This window comes from Saccoglossus kowalevskii, chromosome 15 (genome assembly GCF_978046115.1).
Source record: "Saccoglossus kowalevskii chromosome 15, keSacKowa6.1, whole genome shotgun sequence".
Taxonomy (NCBI): domain Eukaryota; kingdom Metazoa; phylum Hemichordata; class Enteropneusta; family Harrimaniidae; genus Saccoglossus; species Saccoglossus kowalevskii.
Genome location: NC_140655.1, coordinates 16,863,138 through 16,885,827, shown reverse-complemented (window position 1 = coordinate 16,885,827; position 22,690 = coordinate 16,863,138). Strand labels below are relative to the sequence as shown.

General features: G+C 36.9%; 1 protein-coding gene and 1 non-coding gene across 2 annotated transcripts; both read right to left on the bottom strand.

Annotated features, from left to right (window-relative positions):
- Positions 1–184: 184 nt before the first annotated feature.
- Positions 185–20,013, bottom strand: LOC100370859 (AP-2 complex subunit mu). The gene is made up of 10 exons (XM_085490510.1): positions 19,974–20,013; positions 16,693–16,812; positions 12,050–12,315; positions 6,442–6,524; positions 5,516–5,651; positions 4,904–5,036; positions 4,377–4,499; positions 3,713–3,848; positions 3,066–3,275; positions 185–2,373 (listed from the first exon to the last, which is right to left on the bottom strand). The coding sequence occupies exons 2-10, from the start codon at positions 16,764–16,766 to the stop codon at positions 2,239–2,241; spliced, it is 1,296 nt and encodes a 431-aa protein (XP_085346636.1). The 5' UTR covers positions 16,767–16,812; positions 19,974–20,013; the 3' UTR covers positions 185–2,238.
- Positions 20,014–20,408: 395 nt separating this feature from the next.
- TRNAA-CGC (transfer RNA alanine (anticodon CGC)) lies at positions 20,409–20,480 on the bottom strand. Its single transcript has one exon. It is a non-coding gene; the product is annotated as a tRNA-Ala (tRNA).
- Positions 20,481–22,690: the final 2,210 nt, after the last annotated feature.

Here is a 22,690-nt window from a genome sequence, read left to right as displayed (position 1 = left end):
TACCATGCTGTAGAATGTTCATTCGAACACAAATCATAAATTTGGTGTTACCACGAAAAGTGTGTTACATTATTAAATGGCGGTGGTGGATGCTCATGTTTGATTTGAGTGTAACATGCACTAAATATAAAATGACTTCTTGATTAGCAGTATACCAAAATATTGCAAAGACAGACTATAAAACTTACACTTTCTCGAGTTTTTATTATTGCTTTCATACAATGGTTCTAATCAACAATCAATACATGTCCATGCTTAGTGCATACAGATATAAAGACAAGTCTTCAGGAGTAACAGATTAAAACACAAACATCAATGATCTTAAAAAAAAATACAGCATATAAAGCATCTATGTATAGTAGCATTATAACACTGCCTTACAGGAAGATCACTTTGACACAAGGGACTTCATACTGCTACACTGTCAAGGACTTTATTTGGGAATTTCAGCTAGGATTGGAGTAAACTTCACTAAAGTAAATGTTGGATCATCTGCTTCTACATGTAGATTGATTTGGAGGCATGCTTATTGTAGTTTTATACATCTGGCATTTTATTTTAAAATTCCAAACGAAGCAAACATACTTCGACTCTAGTATCACCATCCACAAGATTAACAAATTCAGTTATTTCCCCCCACATTAGGTTTAAAACCCCCAAATGCCCACTGTAAAAGCTGAAGTCCATCCAATGCAGCAAATTGGTAGCAGAATTTGGTGCAATTAAAAAGAGGAGAAGTCAAGTTATTTTATACACACTAATAATTTCATCATTACATTCAATATCATACAATACATTGATCTTTTCACAATCGAGTACAGTGAATATATTTCAAATACTACCTATGCACTGAAAAACAAAAATAGGACTGCAGTGAACAATCTCCTTTATACAGACAATCTAACCAAGCATGCATCGGAATATATGTGAAACTAGTATTTTCACAATTGGTTTTCATCACAGAAGTTAAAGCAGAGAGGAAGCCATCTGCGCATGCGCAAGTATTGAGTCGCAAGCTTCGACAACAATGGACGCTAAAAATGCAAAGGTTTAAGGGTTTGTTTGCATGCGCAGATGACGACAACTCAGTTTTAAATTGTACAAGAATATTACAAAACCTATTATTGAATGGTGTTCTGGGTGGTCAGCCTCAATTTTTTTTGAGTGCACAAGATAATTGTTTATTATGCACTCCAGTGTTTCCAGAACAGATGTATTAATAAGCAGAAAATAGGTCTGAAGATATATTAGATAAAATGGAATTTAGAAATTGCATTAACTATTAATTCTGCGTCCTGGATCACTAATATTAGAGAGGAACCTTCATATGAGGAGTCCCTATTTGAGATAAAATTGTGAATTTTATCACTGTGACTTGCTTAAAAATGCAACGCCTGGAGAAATGAAAGAAAGGTTGGATAGCCGCTGCATTCAGGGTCAGGGGTTCACACCATGATAATCTTACAATATTGGTTACATACTTTATATGTAGAATAGAAATGACCAACACAAGTTGGCAGTTAGATTTTATACTGGACTCTGTACTGAGGGATTACTACAAAGGTGGATAAACAACAAGGTAGACAAACTTACATGAATCTGAACAAAAGTACCTTTAAAATAACATCTCACACCAGAAATAGAAAATTAGGATTTTTCTAACCACATGTGAAAAATGGTTCTTGATGAGCCACAAGTTGTTTTTCATCCCATATGTGAAACATGCTGGATACAAAATATAGCAACATCTTTGTGGACATTTGTGTGCTATGGTACATTGTATTTTGGCAATGTATCATGAATTCACAGGGATCTCCTTGTCCTTGTTCTTATCCACCTTGACATAAATAGGTGATTTTCCGTACAATTGCGAGATCTCGCGAGATGCATGAAAGACGCGCGTCGAACGTCTGCCGCAAAAATCGAACGATTTGATTTTGAACTCGAATTTCCTTATTTCGTAGCTCACACCGACCGGCCGATCTTCGCCAGAGGAATATTGCTTCCGAATACCCTCACTTAATCGAAATTGCCTATCATCAAATGTGGACACAGCACATTATTAAGCATGGAAATGTCCCCGAAATACTTTTGCGTTTGTCGAATCCCACGTGATGTTTGACGCGACTACAACGCTATGACCTTTGTTTGTCCTGTTTTTACGTTCAATTTCACGCATAACGCGTGATTCTCGCAGTGTACGGAAAATGGTCTATTAATAGCACGGAAGTATCTTCTTCAGCATCTTGTTTCATATAGACCACTCTTGCCAATGTACCGCACCCACTTGATAACATCATGGTCACTATAATTCAGCTTGGGTTCAAATACTTTCAAATAACGTACTTTCAGACCGGATGGAGCAAACGGCACCTGCGACGAAGTGTGACGAAAAAAAACATGAGAGTAGAATTCCACATATAGCTTAATTGTATGCTCAGAACAGGTGAATATTGATCAATTTATGGGAATAATTATTCCCATATGAAAGTATCTTCCACCAAAACATATGGGATTGACTGAATGCATCTCTGACCATCATGATTTGATTGGAGGCATCAAGGAGTCAGATTAGCAAATCATAACAGTTATAACAATGCTGATCAGTGAAGTCAAAGTACAAATACACGAAGAAATTCATTTTTATTTCATTGGGACCTTTGAGTAATTGAAACACACGACTTGATAGCAATGGGAATGTTTTCAAGGATTAATGACAGGATAACTGTTTCAGTTTTTCCAAGCTTTCCTAGCCCCATAAATAAAGGATGTCCTATGTTGGCGTGGCCAGCCGCGCAGAAGACAAATTGCACCAAATATTGAAGTGATTTGATTGGTGAAAAAAAACATATTAGATCACGCATACCAATAATAAGGAGGTTTCAAAATACACAAAAATTCAACAGAATTGTCCACGGTTTAGCATGAAAATTATCCAAAAAAGGTTTGCAAAGATTGACCATACACTTTGTTAAACACCAATCAGTTCCTGCCCAAAGTATAAGTGAATCCAGGGAATTTATCCATCAAAATGACACAGACGTATTTTTTTTTTTATTACTCACCTCAAAATTCATGGATATTGGCGGGCGAGCCCATTTTTTCTTCTCTGACGTAGGGAGTAATTCAATCTCAGCACTGATTTGTGATTCTTTCATTCCACCAATACGTTTCATCTTCCACACTATGGCGTTCTCACTGGCCTTGTACTTGGCTTTACCTTTCATACAAATAACTTGCACACCACTTGTATTCAAAGGAGTGGGAATACGCACCTAGTGAGGGAAAACGTACATCAAATGACATTTTTCAGATCAAGTATGTTAACAGGACATCACATGGCACTAAAATATTAAACACTCCTGTGCATGAAGTATGGAGAGTACAAAGTGAACAAGCTCCCAACCACAAACATATTCCTGTGTTATCTAATGTCAGTGATCACTTTCCATAAATCCTATGACATACCTCAATCTTTTGGGCTAACACTGAGGGCTTGAAATTGAATTTTAATACAACTATGACATACCTCAATCTTTTGGGCCAACACTGAGGGCTTGAAATTGAATTTTAATACAACTATGACATACCTCAATCTTTTGGGCCAACACTGAGGGCTTGAAATTGAATTTCAACACAACTATGACATACCTCAATCTTTTGGGCCAACACTGAGGGCTTGAAATTGAATTTCAACACAACTATGACATACCTCAATCTTTTGGGCTAACACTGAAGGCTTGAAGTTGGATTTCAACACAACCTTTACTTCCATCTTAGTTCTGCCAACTTCTCGTACCAATGGAATAACTCTGAATGGTAAGCTGATATCCTTTGTTGTACGATACCTGAATCAATAAATGTACTACATTAGAACTGTACAAATATAACATCAGTTGTAAGCAGGGCCTGCCCTAAAGTCAACATATTGCTTGCCATAAGATTATTACAATAGAAAATGTTGTTTAGTTTAATGTGCATGCTGCTGTAACATGTAGTTCACTGGTTTTCTTTTTCATTTTTTAGAAGAAAATAAACTGAATTACAGGGGTATCTCTGGTTTTTTTCTAGAAAAAAACTGCAATAGGGAGCACTGCAATTCAGTGGCGGCACCAAGTGGGGGAGATAGGGTTCTCTCTACCAGGGTGTGGAGTTTTTGATAATTCTAAGTTAAAATAGAGCATGGATCTGCTCCCCAGGGTAAGGGGGCGCATGGCCATGGCATGAGGGCGCTTGTTTAAAAAAATCCCTGGCATCTTGTTGACGGGGGTGTCTGGTTTGTATAGTTTTAGCATTTATAGGTATTGGAATGGAGGGTTTGGTTCAGACAAGTTTTATTGTATCTCAAAGTCCAACAAGTGATTTACAACTCTTACCTCATGAGTTCAAACTCCCCATCTGGGGGAATAAAACTAATGCTGCGATCCGTTTCAAATTTACTCAACTTCACACATTGATGGAAAGTGCAATCATCAATTGCAATGGCAGTTTTTCCGCTACTGTAAGAAGAGAACCATTTAAAATTGGGTATTATTAATGACTATACAAACCTACAAATCCTCTACCATTAACCCTTATGTCCGAGATAAGGGTTAAACCCACCTCATTCATAGTCTTATCCAAATGCAAACAAATTGACTTTTCGTAATTAAGAAGTTTGCAAACAAATGTGTTGAACTAATGTGTAATACAAAAACTGTCAAACGATAACAACATAGGTATGGGTTTTAACATGGCATTGCCAGTAACCACCATCACAGAAGGCATGCTTTTTATTTTGTAAAAGCTTAAATAGTTTTTAATTTTTTAAGATTGAAAAAAACAAAAGTATACAATATCACATTTTAATTTAAAACTTAGGATCAGAGCTATTAAATGCCACAGTATTGACATGAATACTTACGATTTTGTTTCATCAGCTTTTCCCTGCTTATCTAAAGTAATTTTATCATTCATACCAAATTTACATTCTGGCATACCACTTAGATAGCTTTTCATGACAACCCTTCCTGCCACATGGGCACTCAGTACTTGTCCTATTAAAAGTAGTATTAAATTATGATAACATTACACATAATGTTAGGATTTATCTACTATTCCTGTCACATGGGCACTTATTACTAGTCCTGTTATAGCGATATACTGTGGAATACTTTATTTTCGCTGGATTTAATTTTCGCTGAAAAGGCTTTTTGGGAGTTTTGTATGGAATTTATTTTCACTGATTTTTGATGAGTTTAATGTGAAATATAGGAAAAAAAGTATATTCGCTGGCATCACGGAATCATCCCTTCAGCAAAAATAGCGAAAATAAATTCCAAGCGAAAATAAAGTATTCTACAGTATTACAAGTGATAGAATATATCTAATCAAACTATTGTCTCACTGGCATTTACGATATAGAATGTTCAATATGATTATTATACTCACTCACATGTATTGCTAATAGCCATGAGACTGTGCATTGAATATTAACACTTAAAAAAAAAAAAGCGAAAAAAACAAAAAAAATTACCTTGTGGTGACATCAATAAATTGACAGATTCTAGGACATCTAAAAATAATTCATTTCTCCTGTATTTTATTCCTTCTCGTCTCCATCCAATTTGTCCGGTTACTTGGCTCGTTATTTGGGATTGTTCTTCCTTTGTCTATCAAAAAAAAAATAATAATGAAGTTTAATCATTGTCTGGCAATTGATAAAGCAACTGAATATAGAAATAGATACACCTTAGCCAATTCCACATGAAAATTCAAGATGTCACAACAATCAGGTCTAAAAGGCCTTGGAGAGAGCACTGCAAGAGAAATGTGTTTTCTAATTTTCTTTGGCTTGGAGAATGTTATTTCAGCTTATTATATTAAGTATATTAAAGTTCTTAAAGAGCGACAGTGGTCGCGCCGCGTCCTGTTCGATATGGGACTCATAGCGACGTATACAGCGCGTGTAAAATACATTGTTTATTTACATAAAATTCGAACACCGCTGTGCAACGACCACCGCCCTTTAACGTTTCTAATCTAAAAAGATTAACAGTAATCCAGACAATAGCTTTTAGATGCTAAATCCAGTGAAAACAAGAATCAAAATATCACGTTTATTTCAAAATGGAAACATGATATCTGAATATGCCCTGATATCCTTAAAGATAGTCTCCAAATTCTCTACACAATTTCAAACTAAACAAAACTAAAGTTCTGAAACTGCTGATGCCATGTCAAACACAAGTGCATGGAAAAATTGAATCAAGGGTCACTTCAACTGTGTTGGGAAATGCATCCCAGAATGCTCGTTGTTTGATTTTTGGTCGATTTTTTAAACTCCGAAGCTCATGGCCATAAGCCTAAAACAAAATCCACTACATTGACAGCAATTCTCTGTTGTATAAATTCTATTGGCTGTGTTCTGGAAACATTCGTAATTTAGAAGTGCATACTAACCACTGATTTGATACCCTGTTGTGTGATATAAGTTTTCAATATTCCAGTGTCTGTGTTTTGGGGGTATCCATAATCTAGAATTTCTGAAACAAAGAAAGAATGGATATGATAAAATATCACAAAGTATATCAGTTATCTGAATGATGTCCGTAAAAATGACAAACACTGATCAAGATGACACACATTTATGGTGACAAACTTCTCTGCAAGCCACCAAAAATACACAGCATGCATCTATTTTTACAGTATTTTTATTTTGTGTTCATATATTGTGGAGGGGGGGGGGGGGCAACAACATACAAGCAGGTCCAACAACTCCTTTAATTTTGTTTGGGGGAGGGGGCAACAACATACAAGCAGGTCCAACAACTCCTTTAATTTTGTTTGGGGGAGGGGGCAACAACATACAAGCAGGTCCAACAACTCCTTTAATTTTGTTTGGGGGAGGAGGCAACAACATACAAGCAGGTCCAACAACTCCTTTAATTTTGTTTGGGGGAGGGGGCAACAACATACAAGCAGATCCATCAACTCCTTTAATTTTGTTTGGGGGAGGGGGCAACAACATTCAAGCAGGTCCAACAACTCCTTTAATTTGCAGGCTCTGAAGACCAACTCTTTGACATTAGTGGCAAACACTGTGTACAATTTGCTGGTTGCTTTAAGGTAGCGAGATAGTTTTTTGGCATGGAAAATGTAAACATCTATAATCGGAGTAAATTTTACAAGAACCTATACAATCTATATATGTTTGGAAAGCCCTTGACTTGTACTTTTCTATTATTAATATTTTGTGAACACTGTTTGTTTTAGCGTCACGTGATTCTGAAAATCGGCGCGGCTGATAATTAACTAACGTGAATACATTTTTAAATGTCAGCTCTACGGTCATGCATGCGGCCAAAAACTTTACACTGTTTTGAAGCAAAGGTCATGAAGTTTAAATCCGTATTTCTATTTTTTAAATTAACTTTTTTTTTCCTCTCCGAAAATGGAAAATTTCAAGCACGTTTTTTGGTGTTGAAGTTAGTGTATACCGGTGGTTTGCGCGAGGTTTGTGAAAATACGCAATAGAATTTCACAAAAATGTAAATACGGATACGAAGCCAACATATTCGAGAGTACGGAAAGCCAAACGGCGACATCGTAGCGCTACTCACTGAAACGCCATTTCAAATTAGGTCAACGGCAATTGCCAGAAATCGAACACCGAGAAATCGGCACTTTCATGATTTTAAACTTCAATCAAGGTTAACTCCCGTTTTAGCAGCAACAATTATATAGGTTGACAGTAAATAAATTACCTTGAAGGTTGTTTTCAGAAAAAATCATGATTCGACATTTATGTCTGTGAAAAAACTGTATTTTTACCGTTTTCTTTCACGCTATGGAGTTTTGACACGGTCTGTGCTGATAACGAACGGTGACATCATTCATTACAGCTGGGATTATGCAAAGTGGGCGGTTCTGTTTGCAGGTAGCAAACAACACAAATACTACACTGGGCTGTTGAAGTGTTTGTCAACATAGCGTATTTATGTTTGGGCCGTTTTATTTGCAAACTTATTTTCTTGAGTATTCCACAAGTTTCAAAGTCTTTTAGAGACACAAGAACACTTTCCGACAATAATTATCAGACTCCCGCGAGCAAACTTGCGCAGATTACAGTAGAATAAGAAAATGGAATGACGGCTGTGGGGTAAGTTTTTTTATGTGTGGAATTGGAAGAAATGCAGAGTAAATTTTCAACACGAAAATATTGTAAATCATCATCCGACGAGACCGTTTTTGTTGGACTTGTTATTTTCGGGAGGGACCTTTTGTAGTGTTCGTGCAAGTTTAGTTTTCATTTTACCTGAATAAGCCTAAAGCGATTTTCAGACAAATTCGAAGGAAACTCTGCCCCTCCTTACCAAAGTGTTCGTCTTACAGCACATTTACATGCACTCTTTTTGCAGGTACGTCGGACTTTGGTTTGATTTTATTTTAAGATAGTAACAACCACCATCAGCTAAATTCAAGTCCATTATGTTCGAAAATAATTGTGCTGCATCAAGTTTTAAACTTGCCACTTTATCGTGAAGATTCTGGCGATCTCGGCAAAGGAAGCTACCGTAGTGTGGCTCCCCAACAGCAAGTATATTGCGGATAAATCTTTTTTTCTCATGATGATAACAGTGATCAATCACTGTCAACAGACTGTAATATTTGTTTCAATTGACGACTCTTTCAACGTAATTCGACCAATGAAAATGCAGTGTTCTAAAATATTGACAGACACTAAACAACCCCACGTGGTTTCTTGTTACGGCTATGACGGGGCTTCAAAGTGTCTTTTTGTCGTCTTTTTTTGCTTTAACCGGACTTTTCTGGTCTGTTTATAATTCACACTTACGCATTGAATACGTCGTACTATCTTGGGAAACATCCTTTACCATTGTGAGTACCGCCGTTGAGGAAACGAAAACTGCTGTGAATGACGGTGGAGTCAATGAAAGTAAATTACTGAACAGCAAACTTCAAGAGGTGTTAGCTGGGGAAGCTAACTGTGGAGAAGAAGATGGCGAATTTGACTTTTTAGACGAAGACAGTTTGAAGGTGAAGATATCACAGATGCCCTTCAAGTATTTGTGAATGACGCTGACGAATCCGACGATGGGGGCTTTTAGTTTTACAGCCAAAACAAAGTCAGCTTGGACTTTCAGTTGCGAGACGTGACCCCAAAAACAACGCAGCGAGTGATACATTTCGAAGACAAAAATACAAAACAATCGCAATCAAAGACGCCGCCCATGCGCGTTAGAAATAAATAGAACACGCTGTTTCACTGGCTTCTTTCACTCACGCAATATAATTATGCTATTTCCAAACGCTTATATTGGTCACTGTAAAAGTGGATATATTCAAACCAGCCATCAAATTAAAAATTCGGATCTCGTTGAATGTCAATCAACACGGAACTCGGTAAGGGTCAAGGCCCCCTGATCTGATCCTAAAAAGCATATAATGTATCAAACAGAAATAAAAAAAAATAAAAAATCTCCAACTGTGACATTGTACTTTTATTTTGACAACAGATTTATTAAAATAACATTTAGAACATAAATTTGTCTTCCCAAAATATTTAAAAAAAAATCTTAAAAAATACCAAACTGCCGTTAAACGGCCCGGGCGAATTTATGGCAAAATCCGGTAACATGTGATACACTCATGTACTATTTTGTTTATACAAAATTTGTTGTGTTTCGAAAGTGTTTTTTGTTTTTGTTTTTGCTGTACAGCTTCCTCCTCTTGAAACGAAGCAGTGCACACATCTTATCAGCTGTGTGTAAACTACAAACAGATATCTTATCAGTTGTTTGTAAATAGCTTAGCCCCAGTTCAGTTATGTTTGTTATCCATGAATATTAATGAGAAGCACTCGTGGGGTGTACACTGGATAAACAAAAAACTTGGGTATTTGTTTGCCCACAAGGAAAAAACCAGTTTACTTGTACACAGTGTTCTCCCCACATAGAACAAAGCATGGCGGCACCGCCATGCTTGGCGACCCGGCCATCACGCTTGGGCTCGGACTGCCATGCTTACAACTTCACCGCCATGCTAATAGGATGCATTGTTTACGTCCATTTGACCCGCTCACACGTAGCACTGCATAAATTATCACCGTCTACGCCACGGCGGTTTGAACTTGCCGGGACAAATTAAGCAGTCACATTGTTAAACACGTGTGAAGTACAGATGCTGTCAATGGGGAACAAATTGTCACTCAAGTTGCAAACACCGAGATGCTATATGACAAAACATGTAAAGGAAAAAAAGGTGATGCCGCCCGGCTAAAACGTACAATCACCGCTAGCACAGCACAGAAACGGAAGTGTGTAGAAACACGGAAACGGCGTGAGGCTGGTTTTGATGAGTCGTGGAAAGACATTTCCCTGGTTAAGGTCAATTGTTCAGGTAAGATTTCGTAATTTTAGAAATAAAATGCCAGTGTGTGTATGTTTTGCCGATCGTAAGAACACCGAACATGGTAGGCCTACACCGATTTCAATCAACATCTTAGACACGAGGCTGGTATAGACACGACATGAAAAAAAAACATCACTCGTTACTGTCAACTTTTTTTAGATTATTTATGGATATCTTCATAGATTAATGGGTACGCGTATGTTATAATTTGTCCAAGCAAAAAAAAATCGAATTTTGTAATCTTCCGGTCACATGTTGACCTGTGTAGGTATTTCCAAGATGGCGGCCTGTCAACGTCTTGCGAACGACAGCTGCTATCATCACGCGCTATGATCGATGGAATCCCGATTTGTATACATAATTCTATCGTTACGTTTTAATTTTAATTGAATAGTGACCTCATGTTTTTTTTCCTCGAAATTCCCTTGTCTCCTTGTCGTTGACCTGACAAAACCAACATGTAAACAACATGTTTTGCAGACGAAATGCTATCCATACGGCACTGGGTTCCCGATTGTGGCACAATTCAATCGTTATGTTTACATTTATTTGAACCTCAATCCTTATTGTTGTTTTTTTTATTATATATCATTTTTTCCCACTAGGAATGTTGTGCAGTTAATGCTCAAAGCACAACATGATTGCAAAGAGTGGATGTTCTTTATGGAATAAAGTCCCGTGCAAGTCTATGACGATCGAGTTTAACTACAGTAAGGCAGCCAATGTTTGGAGCACAACAAAGTCAGAAGGATTAGTTTAGACTAAGTTTTATGGAACAGTTCACATTAAATGACGATCTTGTCAAATTATGGTATATTATGTAAAGTATTATGTAATTTAAATAAAGTCTCTCATACATTTTAATACTGTCTTGTATGTTTGTTTTTGTGAGAGTGAATCCTGAAAAATATGCAAATCAGTATGCAAATTAGCATGCAAATTAGACTGCCATGCTTGCCTCTGAGCCTGGGGAGAACACTGGTACAAGATATTATTTTTTCAATAAAATAAATACACTAATGTATGTTCAAAAAAAAATGTGAAAAGTGCCCAAAAAACTATTCCGCTACCTTAATGCGTTTCAAATTAGTGTTCTTCTTGACGAGAACCTGCTGAGAACAAGACAGCCACAAGACTTGTAGGTCAAAGGAACAATGGTTGTGATGACGAGAGAGGATTGAACATGGTTTGAAGAGAAAATGTAATCATGGTATTCGGGACAGTGATGACAGGACAAAATACAAGTGACTCTCTCCCTCGATCATTTTTGTTTTTTTCAAACAGTTCATTTTTTATATTACAATTGTTGTAGCTGTCTATTTTCGGGGGTGGACATCCAGGGATTTTCACCGCATGGCATATATCACAGTGAAAACAAAGGCCGAAAACTCTCAGAAAACGGTACTTTGGGATTGTTGTTGAGACTCCTCTGAACAGTGTAACAAGATTAGCCCTAAGTGTGTAACATGTATAAATTTGATTGTTTAGGATTACTTCAAAGTTGAGTTACTGTTGTTTTCTCAAATATTCACCAGCTGTTCGCTCAAGATTCCGCAACGTGCACGTCTTAGCAACGTGGATCGTCTTGTGACATAGCTCCGCCCCCGAGGATACTGCAGCAAATAAATGTACTTACCATCAAGTAGTTCATAGATAAGAACAAAATTATTTTTAATGTTGTCTTCATTTATTTTGCCAAAGTAGGACTGCATCACATCAACCATCTTGATGAGAAATTCAAAGACCATTGTTGCATTGACATTCTGTTTCGTGACACACGCTAACCAGATGTTGGAACGTTTGATGTGGAAGAAGCTGGTGCGAGCTATATTGGTGACAGGTGATCGTACTTGTTGACGTGCATGGATAATATTGACTCTGAATGCATCAACTGCATTTCGCCTAAAAAAAAGTGGGAATAACAAAAGTGTCACATTGTTAGATATTACGAACTTACTAGAACTGACGTTATGAATGCAGGACAGCACAAGAAAGATGTACTTTTCAGTGATTTGTTTTGAATCCCCAAAAAGTGATTGAAAAAACCTACAAGAATTTATTTCAACAACCGTTTACAAATACGCCTGTGAGTTTTTTAGTTTTCATTTACTTTATCTGTTTGCCCAAATTGAACACCCTTATGAATAATTTATTAAATAACACATGCTTTGTGAGATCATTTGAACTAAACACAATATAGATAAATTATGATGTGTACTGTTGTACTCAGGCTCTACCCTTTGAGTGCAGTTGAAGTTACCAGTAGCAATTTTAAAACACAATAACACTAGAAACTGTTCTCAAGATGCGATACATTTGTCATATATATCAAGGTGAACAAACTAAACTTAAAATCAATAATATTGATCCTGAGTAATACACCTTTCTATTAAGGTAGAATGCTGCTCGTGAGTTTTCATATACCGTAAAAACCCTCAAATAAGAGCCACTTTGTAACACTTTCATTTCTGGGTGGTGCTTATTTGAGGTAACATGTTGACAACTTTGTAGCCAGTGGCTCTTAAACCAGGGTCATCAAACTTGTTCATTGTGAAATAGGGAAGGGGATAGGCAAACACACACACAACCAAAATAGACAAGTAATTATTAATGATGTATCATTGCAATTAATTTATTCTGTAAAAATACTGTTATGGGAATAACAAATGTCAAATAAATACGACGATTCGACGTTTCATCGATAATGTGTAGCAATGCCTGAAGTCGGATTTGGTAGCACTTTCAGTGTCTGACCCTACACTCGAATCACTTGTACCTCCGTTGTACAATTGTTTACCAAGTTTGGTACGGCAAACTTTTTTCTTGAAAACTGGGAATAACTTGGGTGGCTGTGGCTGGCGTTGTGGTTGATTTGGTGACGATATAAAATAGTTTCGGATAGAATTGATCTGACCAGCAGCGACAGGAGAAGACATACTTGCAAAGCAAGCATGGAACGAATGAAGAAAATGATGCCCAATCACTTGTATTTATGGCAAAAACAATAAATAAAAACACGTTTTTCTATAGATTTTTACAGCTTGGGTACTTGGGCATTGTTTTAATTGCGCTAGACGTCTGACAGTACAGCTTTGGTTTATATTTCCTGTTTCATAATCAAGCCAGCTTATAATGATATGTTAATGATATTCACGTACTTCACAGTCCACGCAAACGGGGTCAAACTATAGCCCCACCCCTATATAACCAAATACGAAACGATACCGAGAAAGTAACAATTACATGTATTAAAAATAATTTCCTGTGACCAATCGGAGAGACGAAATCATTCACGAAAGCCCAGGCCTGTTACAAGGCATTTTCTGATTGGTACAAGTTCAGATTATTTTCAATTCTCACAAATAGCTAATTTAAATATTTGGGTCAGCGGGTCACGTAGACTTCACTTTGCTGTAAGACAAGTTGATCGCGCAAGTTTGTGGAACTAATCCATTCGACTTCAATTTTGATTATTTTCGGCAAGAGAGTCCTCTCCAAACTAATGCCAGTTATTTTGTTACTTCCCTGAAGATTTTGTCTCGAATCACCCCAAAACGAACGTCTCAAATGAAATGCAAAAAATAACCCAAAATCACGATCAGCGAGAGTGGGCTGCGTAATCATTACATTCTCACAGTCGGAGCATTACAGCTCCCTGGTCGGAGCTACGTCACGATCCCTCAAACGTTGCCAGGACCGGATTAACACCTCTGTTTTCCCCCACGCTAAGGAAAAAATCTTTTGTTTTCTGCTGACTTCCTGTTCCGGTCCGTCTGTGAGAATGTATTTTCGATACCTCCGATTTTCCGATAAAGGCGTTCTAAAATCGTGACGTTCTTTACTTGGTTATAAAGACAACATTGACAATGAATATCCATGGAGCTAGCTCCATGGAATATCTCAACGTGATCCTTCGGTGTTTCGGCAAAAAACATACTAGTAGTTACTATGAATAGTTTGTGAATTGGTCGATTGTGTGTCAGAAATATAAAATGGACAAGTTGACAGTCACATTCACGCTCTCAGTTCATTTCTTTCGTCTATCATTCTTCCGTTCTCAATTACACAGGACATCAGGCAAGTTATGGGGATAATCTTTATTTGTCTCACACCTTCTATGGGGCAATAAACAATGCAGGGTGGAAGTGAGGCACGACAAGCTCGGTGTCTGCCTGATTGTAAACAACCTGGCGGCTGGCGCTTATTTCAGGGTTCTTATTGACAAAACCACTCAACTCTTGGTGGCTCTTAATGGAGGGTCAAATGTAACAAATTTTCACTGAGTGGCTCTTAATTGAGGGTGGCACTTATTTGCGGGTTTTTACGGTATGCACATATTTTAGCACATACAACAGTAGCAATATTTTGTGTCAAAATAAGCATCTATAATTATTAGTTTTAGTATTAGTCAACAGAATGGGAACTTTTTGGGGGAAAACAGTAAAATAACATCCATAAAATGTCATTTTAGCAGCAGTTTACACACATATCCTCAATAAAAATCGACCAAAACTATTGTCATTTTTTAAATAATCTAGACATCAAAAAATACCTTGTAAGTCACTATTCCTTTTTTTTTAACCACATATCACCAAGAAAAATTTTGAGATATATGGAGTTAACACATTTCCTCCCCATAGCCATTGGTCTTTTGAACTACTGTATTTTGTCTAGTAGAAGTGCATGTCCAATAAAAAGCACAACATAGACAATTAGACTACATGTACATAGTCTTCTTAAGTTCTAATAGTGCAAATATTTGATAACTATCTCTCAAATTATTTATTGCTGGACAACACTAATAAGAATACAATGTTCTTCAGGCCTCTGAAGCGACACTGTACTGTGACGCTTGGACACTCGGCCGTGATGCTTGCCCTTTGTCCGTGACGCTTAGTCACTCGCCTGTGATGCTTATTGCTTTGTTTACAAGTGTCAGTCTCGTCTTGCACGTATTTAAAACAATAACATGTATTGATCGAAAGGTAATCCCGCTTTTGTTAGCCATACAAAGACAGTGATAAAACCGGAAGTCTGCAAGAAGTTGCGAAGTCTTTCAAGGGTGCAGAGCCTCCAAATCCAAAAAAAATACTAGAGTAGCAATAATTTGCCCATTGCACACAACGGCAACAATGTGACAAAACAAGTCACGGCGAACGTCAGAAAGATCAACTCTGATTTGCTGCACTCCAATTTTTTTATCACTTAATCGCCGGTGACATTAATCACCCCAAAATTTAAAAAAAAAACAAGTGAAATTAAGTCGCATTGGAAAGAAAAGTGTGAATAACTCAACAGCAGACGAGACAGGTTAAGAAAAAACGAATACCCCATTCATAGGGTGCCTTAGTACCGAAGAACGCCGCTCTAAGGCGACATAATGCATGTTGCAATATTGTGACCGATGCATGCTGGGTTACAGGGGGTTCGGATCGAGGTAACAAAGATGGTGGCTTAGAGTGCATGTTTTTCCGCGATGTTTAAAAACAACATCTCGTTGGAGATTTTGATGTAATGCATGTGATAATCGTCAATGAATCGTTTTAATAAACATTTTGTGTATTTCACACCAAAAAGTCAGATACCGATGATCGCAATAGCAGCGGTGAATACCCGTTCAACGCAATGCCGTCAGCTTACAATGTTACAGTGATCGTAGCATTACTCACAAGTTATATTGCAATGAAAAATCGTCGACTATTAGTGCCGAAATGCCATTGTAGAATTTTATTCTAATTATTAATTTCAACATATTTTGATATCTCGCCGACTTTGTAAATTTGACCAAAAAATGTTTTCCTCAACGTTTATATGAACCAACAGTGACATGGGCACTAAAACTTGTACACAATGATGAACCCACAGGGACCAGTTACATCCATGGATAACATTATATTCACTGACTGGCTATAACACAAGTCTTTCATTTTTTTTTTCATTTTTATGCTGTTCTATTTCAAACTTTATTTGACTTGATACAAAAACATAAAATACAATGCAGTAAAATGATATAAAATTTATCAGATATAACAATATCTTGTCTTTAATTAATTGTAGATTGACAATGTCTGTTGGGAAAAACTGATTATTATGCAAATAAAAGTACCGGGGGTATGCTTATTAAATGCATTGTTATGCAAATTTACCGTGATGCTTGACATGAAGTTTGGGGAGAACACTGGAATATGGAGAGCTTTTACAATTTTGATACATTTTTACTAGTTCACCACATACATGTACATCCAATTTCAGTGAATATCGACCAATTTGTAAACTCACCCAATATCATCTCTGTACACCCTTGATATAAGGACTTCACCTTTGTGATTGTATATAAACAACCCTCCAATCATGGTGACTGTTAATTTGTATTGAAATTATAATGATACAATCATCTACCTGTGAAAATAAAAGGATCACCAGTTATTTATGAAGCCTGGTGTGTCAAATTAAATGTGACAATATTAAAATGGCAAATTTATCTTGTACGCTATGGTGCTTCTATCCTGTGATACAGTTCATTGGATATTTTCCAATAGCCTATCCAGCCAGTTTTCTCACTGGATGAAACAATAATTGCTAATTTACATAACAATGCAACATGTGGATCATCTGCATTGTATTTATTGTTCTGCTTTTCTGTTATCTGCAATTAGGATGCTAATGTTATAAGAAGGTCGCAATTGAAAACTGATTAAACCGATATAAATATTATAGTATATATATTATTTACACAACACCAGGGTTCTCCCCAGGGCTTTTTAGCGCCGAGGTCCGCGGCGCTATACCTATGAATCTCGGCGCTTCACTTGGGACCTCGGCGCTATGTGTTCCCACCTTGGCACTTGATTTCATATTTGACATGCCAATATCAGATGTGAAAAAGCTTTGTTCGCCACGCCGGTCGGCCCCGACCGTCACTCAAAATTAGTGACCACTACGGAAATGCTTCCGACGAGGACTATTGTCTGATTGTTGGTATAATTACGTACCGACCGACACGCATCCTGCCAGTCGTGGATTATAATTTATAAACAATACACCTAGTCGCACGATACGTAGCAGCTAGTCAAATTTGTGGAATTAGCACCTCTTTGTTTGTAAGTAAATACTTTCTGCGATAGACACAGTCTTTAGATTGAAAGCTAAAATTATTTCAAAATCAATTCCACCTCGATATACCAATCAGAGTTCACGATCAGTTCACGCTACTCAAGAAAAAAACAACGTGTTTATTGCGTGATTTGGTAAAATACATTTGAACTGTTATCATTGCGAATCATGTAAAAACTCTTCTTTCAAGACCTAATTTACCTTTTAAAAATTGCAAATAATCTCTTTCGAAAGCTGTCATGCAGTTTTCAATTGAAATCGATGCCAACACATCGTGCTACGACATCGCTTTACTTCCGCAATGTAATTTTTATGATCACTACCATTCGGAAAACTTCGGGTTCTACCGGCATTACCATGCGGCATTTTGATTGGTTAATGGAATTCTTGATCCATCGGGTCAAAGGACACATGCTAATGTTTCACAAACATCATGGCGGGTCTGTTTTTTTTTACAGAAGCGATCAAGTGATCAAAAACAATCGCTCCCGATAAAAATAAGTCGGATTTTACTTACATTTCATATCAAAAAAAAAAAGATGTAAAATTTGTTGAGGAATTATTGCTATAACTGGTGTATAACATGGCCAAGTAAGTTATGTCACGTCGTAACTTTGATGATCGTTTTGAAGCTTTATTTGTTCGCTCATTACTGTAATTGTAAACGTTTTAGAAGTTGATGGTACGAATAATAAATTACAACAATACGTCAATTAATTACGTGATCGATTTTTTGAAGGAGAATGTTTTGGAGTGAATAAAATTATGAGATTCGTGAACATAAATCTGGCTTAACGTCTTGAATGCGTTTCCTTCAACGTTTTACAAAACAATTAAATTGCAACAATAATGTATTTGTGTTTGTTTTTAGTCTGTAGCATTTGTATTTCGAGAATGTTTCAAACTCTTCTAAATTGTGAAACATAATGTGTTGATTCCATTAAAAAAAATATTTGCCCTGTGACTGAGCTCACTAATATTCATAATTGTAAATAAGTTCTGTTAATCAATAAAGGAAAGATATGTAAATGATATGCAAATTATTATGCAAATTAGCCCCGGCGCTATGCATTTTTTCTGGGGAGAACCCTGAACACTGCCTGACTACACTGAACTACAAAAAAATTATGAACAGTTTTCATGATAAAATAAGTGGTAGTTGGTAATAAAAGTACTCGATAATTATTCGATATAATCAGACGTTTTGGGCAATGGCCCTTCATCAATAGCATCCTTGAGTTTTGTTTTCAACCAATTTTATCAACGAATCACTAAGAACATGATAATAGATTATCAAATAACTGATTGAAATATGGTACATTATTACGTTCCCAGCCCTGACAAGAAATTATGGGAATTGATAATCATTTAATAAATTTAATTTAACAATCATCGGAGATTACGTATGCCGTATCAATAGATACAGCAGTGATTAAGAATGAAAAATTGCATATGGTTATAGATTTGAATAGCCAAACTGAACTACTTCTGTGACCCTCGCTAAATTATACCATATTCTTTTGATTTTTTGCTTACTAGGATTCTGTCATTTAGAATTATATGTACCGGTACTTATTTTCATTTATTGTAAAATACATTATTTTAGCTGGAATTTATTTTCGCTGAACAGACTTTTGGGTGTTTTGTATGAAATTTATTTTCACTGATTTTTAACTGAGTTAGATGTAAAATATAGGAAAAAAGGTATATTCGTGGATATTATTTTCACTAAATCATTCCTCCAGTGAAAATTAGTTCCAAGCGAAAATAAAGTATTTTACAGTATGTAATTGTTGAAATCAAACATGTACACTTATTGTACCATCGTTAATGGATTGAGTCGTTATTTTTATATCACAATAACCACACTTACATACATCTTGACACAAATTTATAATTTGCCAGCTTGAATGACATTGAAAATTTAGCAGGAATATCTAGAAAGACGTATAATTTCAATCGTAATGTATGTTGAAGGCGACAAATGAATTGGTACAGTCTGCATCATGAGTGTACTAGTAAATGTAGTACTAGTTCACTTAAGATATTTAAGTAGGTTCCACCCACTTTTGGACTACAATTGTGGGGTATAAAGAAAGCAAAATACTTTAAAAAAAATCATTTCATAATCCGGGCTCGTTAATTAATATCCAATCAATTATGAAACAACAAGGATAACGGCAGACAATCTCCCGAGGGGGGTCCAAAGACCCGGTCAAAGAGCGTCCCCACTGGTGCCCCCATTCAACGTCGAGTACCACGCCTGCCACCGGCCGGAAATAGGTCTAAAACGTAAAAAATCAACCGCTTTTAAAAATAACCGTGCAATAGTATCGGTGACCGTTATTTACATTCTACGAATTACAAATTACGTGAAGACGGGATCCCGTAAAAGGTAATAAAATAAAATAATCAAGAATCAGTGCGCTCGACAACGCCTCACTTACCTAACATGGCGGCCATTGTATCTTCTTCTTGCGACAAGAATGATGGGATAAAGTCATGTGATGAATAGCTCCCTCTCTGTCTAACGTGTTTTTCTCCGTAAAAAAATAAATAGTTACAACCGTAGGATGGCGCTATAATTTCTATCGGAATAGGCACCTTGACTTGGACAATGCTTACTGCTGAACTCACGCACTGTGCCCTGTCTTTACGAAAAAGAACCTAATGAAATTTTGCACTTCTGAGATGTTATTGCGCAATGCACTGTGGGAGATAAATGCCAGACTTAATTACAATGTATTTTAAACGTTTTAACAACAGTAGGATTCTTATCAATAATAATAAACGACTTTTCCATCACACAGTTTCACGTTTTTTGGATAAAATAATGCTAACTAATAAGTTTTTGTCACATATCACGGAAGTAAGACAGGAAATGGAGATGTCGGGGATTGAACCCGAGGCCTCTCACATGCGAAGCGAGCGCTCTACCACTGAGCTACATCCCCATAGCCATAAAGTTAATTAATCGTTGGAAACTTCTATTTACATAAAATCTATCACTCAAATTTTTGAATATTAAAAATATTTATTTGAATATGATTTACAGGAAACATTGTAGACGATGAGATTTATAGAAAATCAGTTTATTATTCCCAGGGGTTAACGTCGAGACAACGCCAAATCGTTCAAATTTTTGAAGAGATTTGGATCCGGTTGTCACGAATTCATGACTTCAAGTTGTGAGGCGTTTTGGAAAGATTCTTCCCCATTGCCTGGTAACCTACCCAAATGAATGTGGACGAAAGGCATGCAATTGCCTTTAAAGCAATGATCAATCGATTATATTTTGTGAGAGATATGATTTTATTGTAAATTGGTGTTTAACTAATACAAATAACGTTTTATTTTTAATGGTTCCACCAGTTTAACAAAGTGAAGTGTGTAGCGCCCTCTGCCGACACCTACACTGGAATTTAACATCGTGAAAGTTCTGACCCGAAGTGATACGCAGTGTCATATTTCTACCGATTTTGTGAGCACGTTGTCTCGGATGTAAAATAGTCAGACACTAAGTGAGAGGCGCGCAGTATGTTGTTCAAACGCATGCTGAATAAAAAGTGATTTAGTATTACGAGGCAGCCAGTAATATTCCAAATTTCGTACAGCATCGATTTATATACTAGAGTTACGAGAAGTAAATTAATTAATTAATTAATTAATTAATTATTATATAAATATGGTTGCCTAGTTAGCATGATAGTTTGGTATGAGTTAACAACTTCGACGGTTTAATGCGGTGAAACAAATGCATGCTTACATTATAAGCACCCCGCCAAGTTTGATATACGTATTTGATCTGCCAGTGGTCTTCTTCTATTTCGAGCGTAATAAATATGGAATATCAGTTGGTGGTATAATGAAAAATGCCATTGTAGTGAATGTGATGTTTATCTTAGAGCATGTCTTGGGTCAGTATGACATTGATTCGTTCGCCGTGTTAACAGGTTTCTTATGACAATTAATATTTGTGTCAAGGGGCTAAGGGTCACGTAGGCAATTCTTTATTTTGAAAACAGCGTCTTGCAAGGAATGTAAAACTTGTATTTATAACTTTCTTTTTATTTCATATAATATTAGTTCAGGCAGCTTTGTGTTTGTGATTGGAATGCTGGCGAAAACCAGCTAGTTTTGCAATGGCGGACTGATTTGATGCGACATTTAGAAGGGGCAGCCAGTTGGGAAAACTTTTCTAATATTGGCAATACCAATGTAGTTCAGTGGGCTTATTTTTGTAATGCTGCAACGACGACGATGATGTTTGATTAGTTGATTTTAAAAACTAGACAAAAATCACACTTTTTTTTAAAGAGTCTCATATCGAACAGGACGCGACGACCACCGCCCTTTAATTTTGTAAAATTGTAGGTATTTAACTATTGTTTATATGTGTAAAATAGCTATATTTTCACGTATATACATTGTTGGTTATCGAAGATTAATTGTGGTATGGGACAACATGAATTCGCTGTACGTGGTTTCTCTGGTGTGTAACGTGATACCAATACGCAATGATATTTAATAAAGTACGGCCTTGACCAAATTAGTTACGCTGTCACGCCAGTCAACCTGCTCCCCGCAACGCATACATTTAAATTGGTAGCACGTTACAGAATATAAAGTAAACGTGTTTCTGTAAACCACTAAACTAGTGTACTGGGTGACTGCGCACACGATACGACTCGCATTGGAGTAACCCGATGGGCTACTATGCGGTTGCGCCACTTTCTAGGCCATGATGTCATCAACATGATAGTACGGTGTTATTTAAGACCGTTCAAAGCTTATGTGTAGGCTTGTGTACATATAGCCATCAATCATGGCAACTGCAGGTACTCGACAAGCCTTGATATGCAAGGGTTACACATAGGTGTGTCAGTACACCTGTAATTTTCAAGACGTGAACCTGAGAAAGCCATTGCAGTCTCGCCGACGTACCTTCACTGGATACAGCCATGCAAAACGACGGCTTTGAGAAGGACGCCCAGCTCCTGAATATCAGGAAAGTCGATCCAGAGTCCGGTGATCCGATAAAGGATAACCCTGATGAAATCCGCGTAATCTCGGACGAAAATGCAGGGATTATGTACGTCGAAAGAGAGCAACAGCCTAAGCACGGATGCACGGCGTGCCTTACTGTGCTGATGGTCATAGTTCT

Coding starts and splice junctions, on each gene's coding strand:
- LOC100370859 (XM_085490510.1), bottom strand. CDS start 16,766: ATGATTGGAGGGTTGTTTATATACAATCACAAAGGTGAAGTCCTTATA. Junction 6,525..12,049: donor TATCTATGAACTACTTGATG/GTAAGTACATTT, acceptor TCTTTGTTTCAG/AAATTCTAGATTATGGATAC. Junction 3,276..3,712: donor TGTTAGCCCAAAAGATTGAG/GTATGTCATAGT, acceptor TTCCCTCACTAG/GTGCGTATTCCCACTCCTTT.